At 38.4% G+C, this 13,994-nt stretch overlaps 1 protein-coding gene across 3 annotated transcripts in view; it reads left to right on the top strand.

Moving 5' to 3' along the window:
• UNC79 (unc-79 homolog, NALCN channel complex subunit) overlaps positions 1–8,726 on the top strand; it is a 96,063-nt gene extending 87,337 nt beyond the window's left edge. For all 3 annotated transcript variants that reach the window (XM_065750958.1, XM_065750949.1, XM_065750965.1), the window contains 4 exons: positions 918–1,115; positions 3,116–3,193; positions 7,095–7,136; positions 7,667–8,726. In XM_065750958.1, coding sequence (XP_065607030.1) covers positions 918–1,115; positions 3,116–3,193; positions 7,095–7,136; positions 7,667–7,867 — 519 coding nt within the window. In that variant the 3' untranslated portion in view covers positions 7,868–8,726. The remainder of the gene's footprint in view (positions 1–917; positions 1,116–3,115; positions 3,194–7,094; positions 7,137–7,666) is intronic.
• Positions 8,727–13,994: the final 5,268 nt, after the last annotated feature.

The raw sequence follows: 13,994 nt of genomic DNA, 5'->3' as shown, positions 1-13,994 counted from the left end.
TGACAAGAGAGTTATTGCAAATTGTAAGCAATTTGTGACTGTAGCTAAACACTTATATAGCAGTACACAACCAGGATTTTATTAACTACAGAAGCAGGATTATACATTTGCCTAGTACTTAAAATCCCCTTTTCCCCTCAGCCATACACTGATGCTTCCCATTCATGTCTCCTGGCTTTTTTTCCTTTTTCACTCAGTTAATTACCTCTTTCCCGTTACCAAGCAACCACTGCAATATTTGATGTGGTCATACTGCCACAAAGCATGGATCACTGTTGCACTATAAAACTAAGAACACATTTCTGACCAGTAAAATCATTCTTTTAAATAAGTAGTTAATGAACAGGTCTCCTAGAGTCTCAGACATCGCAATATATAACACTTATTAGCAAACTCATACTTGAGTACACAGGATGGATTCTCTGTTAGCTTCACAGAGCTTACTTTCCTGGACTGTGAGCAGCTGTGTCCCAGTAAGACAGAAATAGATCACAGGTTGATGTATTTTGTGTGATACCCTTCTTGTAGGTAATCAGACTAAGAGGTGTTATAGATGCCTCCAGGCTTCCCACAGAAGGTGGTAAGAGTTTTCCAGTAAGAGTCTCAGGACTAGTCTTTAGTACCAGTTATGCAAAACTAACCTTTTCTTTAAAGGGACTGACCTTAATATTGTACACTTAGATTGAACAGGTTTGTGTGGTTGCAAATGCAGTTTTTAGCCCACAGATATGAAACCAGCTCTAAACTTTGAGATGTTAACATGATTAGTTTCTAACTGAAGAGAAGCATTCAGGAAAGTGAAGGGCAAGACTGCAGAGTACAATGCATGAGAGAGAAGTACCTTGGGAAAACCTTTGCATTATATTCCAATACACTTTTTTTCAATAAACATTGTCCTCTCTTTTCTATTTCTTCAGACGTCTGTTCTGCACATGTGTTCCCTCTTCCACGCATTTATATTTGCTCAGCTCTGGACAGTGTATTGTGAACAAACAGCAGTAGCTCCGACCGTCCAGAATCAGAATGAATTTAGTTTTACAGCAATCCTTACAGCCCTGGAGTTCTGGAGCCGCGTGACACCTAGCATCCTACAGCTGATGGCACATAACAAAGTGGTGAGTCAGATGCTGTACACAGATTTGTATAGATTAGACTTGGCTGGGGCTTGGCTTTGTTTCCATGTTCCACTGGAATACATCAGTCTCTGAATAACTTTTTGAAGCAAGATTGATGCTTTGAGAAGTTAAGGAGGAAGCTAGTTAGTATTGGTTTAATCTTGCAGTGGGCCTCAGATAGGATACAGCCAGGATCTACCTGAAACAGAGACATGGTGTCTCAGAAGCTAGTCACTACATGTTGGACTGAAGGCTCTCTGCTTCAAGTCTCATTTTGTATATCCCTGCTCTTCCCACTGGTCCTATTGCTTCATCTTACTCTGCCTCACACAAGCAACTAAGTGTTATAGGATAATTCTATGAATATTCTTTCAGTTGTTTTTTTACCATAGAGTGGTGAAGAATACACAGTGCTGGCACTTCACTACTCAGCCCGCTGGTTGCTTATCAAAAATAAGGCACATAGTTATCTCTAGAAGCACTTTTTAGTAGTTAATGAGTTGAATCTCTAGAGATCAAGTTTGAAAGGGTATTATTCATGGTGCCCAGAAATTATCCAGGTTGTTTTGTTTGTTTGTTTTTGGAAATAATTTCTAATTTTTCACTTAACTGCTCATTGTTTTTGGAGAAGCTTCATACAGTAAGAACCCAGAGGTATGTGAATGGCTTTCACATAGGTGCTGCCACTGCTTCCCACTGACTAACGATTCTTAAGCGTGCAGGTTTAGAGTTGAGAGCTTGTTTACTATGATGGGCAAGACGTATTGTTAGCCAGAAAGACATGACGTGTGGTATCACTGTATGTTAATGAAAGATTAACTTTAACTGAGATGGTGACTAGTAGATGAGTGAGAAAGAGTCTTTATAGATGTCCTCATCCTCTAAGCAAGATGCTATGAACATTTGGAGTTTTCATTCTTTTTTGTTTCTTTTGCTGCTTTCTTTCCTCCCCTTTTTTAAAGTGAAAATTATTTAACACAATTCCCATTTCCTCTTATAAGTAACCTATCACCACCATCTTTGGACCTTTGTAATTGCATAGGCACATAGACTCTATTTGGAGTGTGTTTGACACTCTTTCCTTGTGTCTGGTCCATATCAAGAGGCAAGGAACATCTGTAACTGACTTTAAATGATACTTCAGCCTTTCATAGTGCAACTTACTAGCCATTGTTTAATCAAGCACAAAGGAAAATGTCAAACTTTAGGACCAGAATATGACCTGGAAGCCTCAATTCCAGTCTTTACTCTTAAAGGGTCTCATTGTGTGGCTTTAGTGCAAGTTATTAATCTATTTGCCTTGGCTCTTGCTCTGTGGATTGTGATAATAATACTTACTCACATGGGTGTTGTGAAGTTAATTAGTGTTTGTGTAAAGCGCTTTGAAGATAAAAAAGACTGTATAAAAGGTTATTATTGTCAGGGGAATTTACACATAGTTTATGCAGGCAGTGTACTCACTGTTGGCTCAAGGTATTTTTCTCGAACCTATGAATTTACATGATATAAAATGTAAAATGTTGTCTACCACCAAATAAATAATGTCTTTATCTGTCATAATTAATCATAAAAAATGGAAGAATGATGGACTAGCTGCCAGTTTAGAACAATAAATTGTCTTCTGATAGTAGAAAAAAAGAGATGTTTTGTGTGGCTATGTTAATTTTCAAAGGATTCAGTAAATAAAAATATCAATTTCTGACACCTTGATTGATGAGGTCTATACAGCAAAGGCATGTAAAAGGACTTATGATGTCTGAAAGGAATTAAAATTCATAAAACACTTTGAAATATCTGACAGGTGTTGCTGCATCAGGGGAAAACTAAATAAAGAAACTGCGCCTTATCTGTGCATATTATCTTATGTGTATTTAGTAATTATGCATCTAGGGATTCAGTATAATTGCCAAGCAAACAAAGGAAGGTTCTTTTTAGGGTTTGCTTAGTGTACAATACTGGATATTGATTTAATTCTTGATTATTATTATTATTTTTACAAGATGGTGGAAATGGTATGTCTGCATGTGATTAGTTTAATGGAAGCTTTACAAGAATGCAACTCTACTATCTTTGTAAAGGTAGGTGTACCACATTATGAATATTTGGTCAAGAATATTGCTTGAATGTTTGTGATCACTAGAGAATGCTCCCTGCAACACTTAAACAACAGCAACAAAAGTAGAATTTGAAGTTGAATGTTAGTGCAGAAATAAAATCTATTAGAGCACACAAAAAAATACAATCTCTAGTAAGACCAGATCATAATTTCAAATCCATATTCACCTGATATTTTGAAATGATCTTCTGATCTACTTCCTCCTTCTGCTGTTGTGATGGTCTTATTCCCCAACTAGTGCCTCTGGCCTCATGAGAACCTCTAGGTACTGTCTAAATTTTCAGCCACTCTCTAATCTTAAACCATCACAGATCCTTTGGAGATCACCTCATTGATCAGATCTCAAATTCTTTTAGGTTAATTACAAAGCCTTATTCCACAGTAGTGTATTAAATGCCTTTGTGTCTTTCTTAGTCAAATATTCATCTTCTTTCCGACGGATATGCAATAGGCTATTTTTGATTAAAAAATCAAATAAGACATGCTTCATTAACGTAAAATTGCTTTTGAAATCAGCAGTCAGGCTCCTGCGCATTTTCTGTGCTATTCAGATCAGAGTAGGATAGCTTGCAAAAGGGCTGGGGCAGTTGCACAAGCATGGATCAATTTTATTCGCCTTTTTTACCTGTTTTGTCATCACATTATTCTGAAGGTGTTTATTTTGTTTTTGCTTTTGTTTTTCCCCACAGAAAATTATAACAAACCAAGTAGTTAAATGCATTCTGAAGCTAGCTGGTGTATGTTGGTTTATGTAGTTCTTCAGTTGCCATAAAGAAAACTTCTTACTAATGTTTTATTCCCATCTTTTATGGTGAAGGAGGAATTGAAAGAATAGCAGCTAAATGAAAGGATTTGATGTTAACTGACCTGAAAATATTCACATTCATCGTGAAAATACAGATTTACTGTCAGTAATGTCTCAATTCATCACAAAAAATCTGTCACTGTAGGGACATCAAAGTAATTGTCAGTGTCCCTAGAGGATCTGGGAGCAGTCTAGGATGTCCAGATTTTGACAAGTATATGTCTTTAAAGAAAATGGAGGAATGGCTTTAAAGCTGTCAACAGAGAGGCTTTTTGAGCTAAATTCCTGTCACAATTCAAATAAACACTTACAGAGAGTTACATTTCAGAGTATATATCAACAATATGCTAAATCAGGTTTAATCAGGTTTTGTTACTACAAAATCAAGCTCATAAGCTTATGAAATTCAGTTAAGGTGCTTTGTTACATGCTTAGTGAATGAGAGGGGGAAGAGAAGAGTCTGGATGGCTAAATCTCCTCTACCTAACCCTAAAATGCAGTCATGCAAGAGCAGTACATGGACAAAATAGTATTTTAGGATTGCAGTCCCAGGTTACTTTTTCAGAACTAATTAATTATGTAAGTATTTATCCTAGTTCTTTCTAACATTCTTTCAGCTAATATAGCAATTCCTCTTGGAACTGAGCACAGTCCTGATCATTTGTCACTCACATTTTGCCTACTGCAATGTCTTTTATTTCACCTGAGGAATCCAGGTGCTACAAAAACTTGTTAATGAAGTCATTATGTAATTGGGTATGACACACATTTCCAATGCACCACAATGAGAAGGATTCAGATGATGACAGGCCATTTGTACTAAGTGGGCATTTTCTGAAAATCTGTCTGAAAGCAAGAGAGAAAGGGAAGACATGAAAAACTGTGCTCTCTCTCACTGAAAGAAGAGCTTTCTTGCTCCTGAAAGCTCTTCTTTATCTCCTCTTATAAGCACTCCTTTATCTCCTCTTTTCCATTGGTTCTGAGGGGATCCCTCTTCCAAATACTGTGTTGACCTCTGCTATTAAAATAAACTCATTCTGATTTTAGCACTGAGACATATTTGATTGCTTTCTATGGTCTTTAAGTGATTTTCTGTTTCATTAGAGGATGATTTTTGGATCTGACTTTAGCACATCTTGACTGATCCGGTGAGGAAAACAAAGTTTATTTCCTGTGAAAACATTTCAACCATTAAATGTTTATTTTCTTTCTAAATGAGCAGAGCTGAGGAGCCAAAAAAGCACAGTAACCAATCTATTCTCCAGCCTGGTTTCTGTCAGAACTTGCACTGGAATCAACATGATCTTGTTGAAAATATCAATTCCAAAAATTGACAGTGACAGCAGTCTGTTCTTCCAGCTGTTTTTTTTTTTTTTTGCTAGTCAGCTTTATGTATTATTCCTTTGTGTAGAAAAGGCTGGCTAGGAATTAGGTTATAAAGCTTAAGTGCTTCAGTAAAAACTTCTTCTTGTCTCATTTATCTAAGTGGCAGCTGTAGGAGTGGAGGGTTTCCTTTCTTGTGCCTGAAACAGAATGCTTAGTTTTCCTCTATGCGTCCAGGTTCTGGAAGATGGAATTGATGCTGGATGACAATAATCTTATCTAACCTTAGACTTCTGTGGCATAAATATCAATACGAGCTAGTTTCCTTGACTACTCTTTCTAGTCAATGGATATAAACACATATTTTTAGGTCATGACTCATCTTTATCTATTTTAGATATCCAGTTCATCTTGTCCCAAAGCAGTGATGAGAAGTGCTTATTGTTTTCAGCTGACTCTAAAAGAAGTCCAGTCAGTTGGTTCAGATGCAAAGGGGAACATTGGCCCCAAGAAAAGTTCCCTTCCCTGGATTTTCTGCCTACCTTCTCTCCTTGCTTGTTATACCTCTGTCTCCACTGGCTAATTTCATAGTGAAGTCATTAATTGAGGGTGAAATTTCAGTGATATTTGTTGATGGCAGTAGGACACAGAACATGGCTTTTCACTATATGTTTCCTGTTCCCACCTCTCCAAGATTCACATCTGGATTTGGGGGCACTAGACCTTACTAGGCACTTCACTTAGTGTGGGAGTTAACAAAATGGCATAGAGAATTCCCACACCTACTGCATCTGGCTACTTTCCCTCTGTTTTGGCATTCATCTGTCAATGCTGAGCTTCTTTATTTGGTAGGCTAAGTAATCGGTCCTGACAGAGTTGCATATGATTCTCCAGAAAAAACAACACTGAAATTGAAACAATTATCATTCCTTGCACAAGGCAAACAGCACTTTATCTAATGCTGTCAATAGCGATTAGGTTTAACTTGCAGCTCCCGGTAGCATAATTGGTACATTGCAAATTTTGATACCATTTGGAGGAACATTTTAGAACAATAACCTTGGTGGTTAAATGAATATTGGAGAACATGAACACTTTTGTTAGAAGGGCCTTTCTATCTTCTAGAAGCTTGTCATGTTATGCTTAGAAGTTCTCTGAAGAGCAGGAGACTGAAATGAATATCAACATTTCTGCATATATACAGGAGAGTATACCCGTGCTTGCGAGCATATCAGTCCTATTCTGCACTGAAGCAGTGACACTGACCTAGTGGCTTATGAAGTGCTGGTTACCATTTAAATATCTGCTTTTTATTGGGAACTTCTCTGTCTTTTCAGTTCTTGATTTGTACTTTCCAATGCAGAATATGTACTGTATTCATTCTGTTATTGCCCACCTACACATACAGATGTGTCCGTGGAGGAAAATAGGAAGTTATTTCTTTTAACTTGTTTTATTTTATTTTCATTTCATACTAAGGCAATTCCTACCCAGGGTATCAGTAGATGCTACTGTTGATTCATCAAACTGCAAACGAAGCTGGCTTCTTAACCTCAGCAAGTTATTTGCCACAAAACATACACATCATTGAAAAATAACCATATTTGTAGATTTATGGTTCAGTCTGTGTCCATTTTGACAACTAAATGCATTACATCTTCCTTTCTCTGTCTCACAGTAACTACAGCATGTTTACAGTCACTTGTATAATAACAAAATCCATCTCTTCTTGCAGTTAATACCAATGTGGTTGCCAATGATACAGTCAAATCTTAAGGTAAGTTGTTTCTAGTAGCTTGTTATTTTAATCTTACTCTTACTTATTTCTGTAAATTCTGAGAAGAAGGATCCCTAGACTTTGTCTCCAAACTCTCAGAAAACAGGTCATTGTATCACATCCAGATGGACTAGATAGCTCAGCACTTCAGAAGGTCTTGGGTATCTTAGCATCATCAGCTAAGATACGTGCCCTGTGCTCAGTCCTGCCCTTCCTTTCCCTTTTGGAATACTTCTAACTGGGTTCTGCAGCCTAGCCTTTTACTTTTTACTGAAGTGGTTGTTCCCCAAGCTGCAGTTTTCTTGTTCTGGGTTGCAGAATCCCATAACAGATCAGGACTGGGAGTCCTAGTGATTTGTAGGCACATTTTTCATTCATGGCAACACTACAGCGCAGGATGTGGAAGAAAGAAATGTGACACTGGAGCAGTGCAGGAACTTTCCCTCACTAACAACACTTGATGACAATAAGTACAGAATAAAAGCACGTATTAATGGAGATAAATGAAATGTTTTGCGTTATTTCAACAGCATTTGTCTGCTGGACTCCAGCTACGCCTCCAAGCCATCCAGAGCAATGTCAACCATCACAGCCTAAGGATGTTACAGGGGTCAGGACAAATGAACAATAGCTCGTCAGTGCTCCGCAAATGGCTGCAGTGTACCCAGTTTAAAATGGCTCAAGTGGAAATTCAATCATCAGAAGCTGCATCTCAATTTTATCCTTTATGATTCATGTAAATTGCTCTAAATATTAATTTTTAGTCTAGCAATAATGGAGTTAGAGCTGTAGAACACCTTTTGTAAAAATCAATATACAGGGTATATACTGTATCTATACTTTTTAGCCTAGAACAGATTGTGGAAAAGTTTATGTGAAGCTAAGAGTCTGACCCTGCCAGTCCTCAATTACATTAATCATTCATGCTCAAATGAGCAGGATCAACAGGTATTCAAGTCTGCATTCACAAACATGTATTTTGCAGGATTGGACTCAAATCTATCTCATTGTACATATCTCTCTGATCACCAAAATATCTCATTAATAAATGTTTACATTATTTTTGAAGCGAAAACAAAAATCACCTTTCTTTAACTTCTATTTTTTTTTAAACAAGGGCATATGTGGGTATTCACAAACATATGGAAGTGCTATGTTGCTATTTTTTGATGATAATAAAGAAAACTGGCTTTTTAGGAACCTTTATAGTTATTTGGGGAGCTTTTTTTCTTTTTCTTTTTAGATTCACAGCTGGCAATGCAATAAAACCTGTCACTACAAAACAGTGGTGTCCTAATGAGGCTTTTTGTCATCATCTTCTGGGAAAGCAGCAGCTTTTAAGGAGAGTTATTATGAAGTGCACTTAGAAATTAGATTGTTAAACTGTGCCAATTCATTTGCCTTTTTTTTCTTTAACACTGTTTTCCAAATCTGCCAAGCATAATTTTTTATTTTTTGAAATATTGCCTTTATTTCATCGATGCTGTGCTGCTCTTTGTAGGTTTCATATAAGCCCCTGATTTTTGTGAATACTGTATTGTATTCTTCTGTAATACTTGTATACAGTGCAATTAAAAATGGGTAACTCAGATTGATGTCTACAGAAATTATATTTTGAGACTTCAAGAAGAGAATGGTTGGACCTGAACATTTGCATAATAATACTAACAAATTGTACCATTTGCATACTGCAGTACTGAACATGATGTTTAGTAACAAATGGATTTTAATATCATAAAGAGACCCAGCCAAAGCCTATTGAAATTTAAGAAGATTCAATAAATTTACTGAATTTTGCCTCAAATCTTAAGAGCATCATGATTTACCACTTCTTGTGATTTAAATCTGTGCATAGTTGTGTTTTCTGTATTTATTACTGGATAGAAGAATAGCAAACACACATTTTCATTGCGTTTTAGAATGCTGTTAAATTCCTAGACTTTAGCACCACTCTAAGAACTAAGATTTTTCCTCCTAGATTGCGTGGAAGTAGAGATGCATACCTGTAAGGAACTCCACAACAACCAAAACTGATAATTTTGGTTGTTGTGGAGTGTCAAGCCTTCCTCAGTAATGATACTGAGGAAAGACAGAAGTGGAAATGTTGGAGATATGTCATTGACTGATTGATATGCTTAAAAAAAACCAACAAAACCAAAACAAGAAAAACCCACCAAAACAAAAGATTGTAAGGGTATGCTAGGTTGCTTAAAATATCATTTCAGCATTTTCAGTGGAGTGGCACTGATCAGAATAAAGTAAATACAGTAGATTCATTATAAGCTGTTTTGTTGTAGATAGTTTTCTTGTATGTGACTTGCATCTGACTAAGCAGACTTTTTGCAGGTGTGGAAAGCACTTCTGTCTTGATTTGAAGATTAAGATATCCACCAGAAAATAAATTCTTAGGTTTCAGGCTTAGATTCTTATCATGCTGAACTGAGATTGCACAGACCTGCATGCATTGATATGGAAAGGCTTCTTCTCGAATGTTCATGGTGGTAAGGGCGAGGGAAGCTGCACTTTCTTTTTCCAGCTTTTGACTGTCTATGAGGAGAAAGTTGTTCCTCCCCAGGTGCAGGACTTCGCAGTTCCCCTGGCTGAACTTTATGAGGTTTCTGTCAGCCTCTGCCTTACTGAGGTCCCTGTGGATGCAGCACAACCTCTGATGAGTCAGCCACTCCTTTCAGCTTTGTGTCAACCACAGATTTGCTGAGGACAAACTTTGCCCTGTAATCCAGATCATTAATGAAAATGTTAAACAGAATTTGGGTGAGTATTGACTGCTGGGGCACACCTGTAGTTACTGTTGTTAACTTTGTCCTCCAGGCAAAAAGGAGCTGCAGATTTTGATTTCAATAGGTTCGACTCCTTCCTTTCCTGATTTGTATCTTGTTCCAGCTTGTCTGCAATACTGAAGATAACTTTGCTGGGCTAGCACAGAATAGGGCCCGGGTTCTTCTGTAATGGAGTCTGGTATCATCTTGATGAAATAGAAGTGCCATTGGTTCCCTGAAAGTAGGATATGCAGGAGGGAGATTTCTGTATTTTACTCATCACCCCTGTGCCACTTTTTGTGTAACCGAGTGATTCTGAAAGACAGCTGAAAGTCAGAGTGTGAGAGAGAACATGAGGGCCTTGAGTGTGAGAAAGGACATTATCTTGGGTGGGAACAGTGGGGTTGTGGAAACTTAAAGGATGAAGGCTTTTTATTTGTGGGAAAGAAGTTTGTCTACAAAAGTCACTTCTAGATAGCAGATGCCACAAACAGGATAGTTAATGTAGGTAACACGGTACAGTTGTACTCTTTGCCCAGCAAAATCTCTGCCTTTAAGCATCTAGTACTCAGAATGGCAAAACATGGAAAGATCACAAATATACCGGTGGGTAGCTGCTAAAATTAAACACAAGCCAAGCCAGACATGCTGAATCCAGGTCCATAACAGAGCGCTTTCAGACTTTGTGGGAATTCAGATCTGGTTATAACCCAGGGTTTTGAGAAAAGAGCTGGGCTCAGAACCTACTTCCATAGATGTGCATAGGATTTAGAGGTTTGATATGGTTCTTGTACAGCTGTTGCCATATATGACAGTAAATATGAATTGAGCATCTGTTCTAGCACAGAGAATATAGCCTGGAGTTTCTGACGAAGGATTATGCTGACTAATAACAACAAATAACTTGGCTTTGCTGGATGTGTAAGGTTTAGCGCCTCATGAAAATCACTAAATGATCTGTAGACTTCTTAAGACACATAGAAATCTGCATTAATTGTTTTTTAAAGCACAGTAAAACATATATTGACAGTGCTTGAGGCCAAGATAAAATTCGTGAGTCATACATATTCTCTTTCTGAAATAGCCCAGAGCAGCAATTCTTTTTATTCTGTAGGCAGATTAGGAAGTAAATAACATTTGGCACTCCATACAAACGCTACCAAATACCAGAGGCCAGCAGCCAGGGTGCTGGAGTAGAGTCTAACCTCCCTCTGTCATGAAGAGATGCAGTTCAGAAACACTACTTAGTCATATGTTGTGATAAGCAGCTTAAATCTCTGCCTGTTACCAGGGCTGACCTAGTAAGAGAATCAATTTACTGTTCATTGAACTGTGAAAGTTTCAACATCACAGGGCACTTGGGATGAAATGGCAGTAAAACCCACATCGTCTGCGGTGCAATGTACGGGTAAATTACATAACTCTCTGTCCTGAAAGTGAGGTTAACTTCTGCACTGAATGCCTCACACTGCTGGGCAGGCCTCTCTGCAGTTCATTAAGAAAGTCACTGATGTACACGCAGGGCTGCACAAACAGAAAGCTTCATCAGTTAGATAAGTTAGATATCAGTTAGATATTCTGCACAGATGCCTAATCTTGTGTGCAACATTTCTGTGACTCCTTATTTGAATTAGAATGGCAGTAGGGTCAGAGGCCCTAAAAACACACAGTCACTTTTCTGTCTTGTTTTTTCTTGATGCGACAGGACTGGATGTACTCTCGGACTGATGAATGTTCTGGGTCCAGAGATGTCTCTGACCTCTGGTCTGCATGGCCTTCTTTCAAGCCAGAGCTAAGTGCTGTTTTGTCCTTGCTGGTAGAAAAGGCTCTGAAGCAAAGATTCCTGTGCTGCTCCCGAGGTACACACAGATCAGAGAGCTTTGTCCACACCTTTTGTCGTTGCTTCTTCACGTGACTCTTTGGCAGGGCCACAGTGTGCCTTCTTTCTGTGGGATCTGAATCTCAAGTGCACGATGAATGTTCAGCCAGTGACTCAGGCTTCATCTCAGGTCTCATAGCAGGTGAAGGCAACGACAATGCATTTGGCTTGCCATTTGTTTGACTTGATGCAAGTCTAGAATCACAGAATCATTAAGGTTGGAAAAGACCACTAAGATCACCTAGGAAGTCTTTTGATTTGTATCTCCGAAATACTCCATTGCCTTTGGCCAGGCACCAGAAGGCCTTGTGCAGGCCTGCTATGCCCAGTGAGCTGAGGTGGTGCCGAAGTCCTGCACCGGGAGCAGGGCAGCTGTTAGCTCTCACTGAGTATGGCTGGTGTGACAGAGCTCTGTAGCAGGACACTGAGTGGTGCTGGTTTCTTGTTCATGCTTAGAAAGCATTAACATGGGAAAAGAGAAGCCAGGACTCAATAACTGGAAGTCTTCGTACTCAATCACTTTCCAGCATTTTGCAGGACTTGATAGATTCTGCAAGACTGCCAACTGACTGATGAGCATTCATTCTGTGAGTTGCCCCAGGTAACCCACTCTGACACTGTGTTTAACCAGTTCCCATCAAACCTGACAAGCTGTGACCGTGAGCTGGGAGGCTCCATGGCTGATAGACGTACCGCAATGCTGGGTCAGTTTTCACTATGTATAATTCAGCAGCTGGGCAACAGAACTGTTAGGGCTGTTCTCCTGTTTTAGATCCTTTCAAAACGGTGCAATAGCCCAACTGTGAAGTTATGCACACACAATACGAATTTTATAGGAAATCCTTTCTTTAGGTAGACTTGCTTTTCTGACAGCTCACTCATATGAAATCAAATTGATTGGAATGAAATTCTTTACAAAAGCTTTTCTAAACCTGTAAATCCTTGCATGCAGGAAAACATCAGTAAAACAGAATATAAATGAACACTATTAAAACAAATAGATAAATCATTAATGTTACAAATTTTGCACTATTGAGAAGATCCTGTGTGAATTTTGTTAATTAGTTAGATCCAAAGCAAGTATAAACTGCCAGAAGTTCACTGGAATCCGCAGACAGTTAATGTTCCTGTTTAGGATCAAACCCAGCATTTATAGCTCACAAGGAACAAAGACTGATGCTGTGAAGAAACAAGACACCAGTTTATAGTGCTAGTTGGTTCCAAAGAGGAGCCATATGAAAGCACTAAAATAATGCAGCCATGGTCTGAACTCCATAAATATTTACTGAACGCCACTTTCTGCCGTTATTGCACCACCAAGTGAACAATTATGTTTGTGTGTTTGTTTGTATGTTTGTTTTTGTGGGTGTTTTTTCATTTCTTCCTGTGTGGGGAGCAGCATATTTGTTCCCCCAAGTTCGTCTTGCATCTTCAGTTTGTTCTGATTGCACAGACTGTATAGCTCAGCATTTTCTTAACTCATCATGGGATATCTGGTATTCCGGAAGCTGCAGCTCTACTTTTGTTTGGGAGGTCATATTAATTATACCTGACCAAAGCATTTTAAGCCTTCCAAAAACATTTAATATAATAGTTCTAGTGTTTCCTTCCCAGTGATCTCCACTGTGATGACACTGAGCTAGCTCAAACATCAGAGGCTCATCTGCCCTAAGTGTACATCACTTGATACAAATAGCCCAGATATGTTTCCAGGCTCTGAGAGGAAATGTGTGAGAGGTTCAGTCTCATTATTTCCCCCTTTTTTTTTTTATTTCCACACTTTTTCTTAAATCACCTTTCAATTTTAAAAACATTTCTTTCATTTTTTCTGGTCAGATTTTTGTGTGATCCTGTACAGAGGAAATGAACTCAATGATCCTTATGGGTCCCTTCCAATTTGGGATGTTTGGTAATTTCATGATTCTATGTGACTTCCTTGCAGCAGATCCACGCTGTCTTGGCACAATCAACCTCTATGCATGGATCCTAATCATGAAGTTCTCTCCCAGCTCATTTTCAGTGAACACTTATGGTCCACTGGGAGCTGTCAGGGTGATGAAAGATGTACAAGCTAGGACGAAAATATACTTCCCATCCAGAGGATTTTATGAAAATCATATCCATCTCCAGTCCTTTAAGAGAAAACTTCTGTGTAGTGACCACCTTCTTCAGAACCATTTCAGCAGCAATATTTATCTGTTC

Source organism: Cyrtonyx montezumae, unplaced genomic scaffold (assembly GCF_038088225.1).
Source record: "Cyrtonyx montezumae isolate F1298 unplaced genomic scaffold, pur_monq_1.0 scaffold_10, whole genome shotgun sequence".
In the NCBI taxonomy this organism is placed as follows: Eukaryota; Metazoa; Chordata; class Aves; order Galliformes; family Odontophoridae; genus Cyrtonyx; species Cyrtonyx montezumae.
The sequence above is the reverse complement of the archived record's forward strand: the minus strand, read 5'-3'. Positions and strand labels throughout refer to the sequence as shown.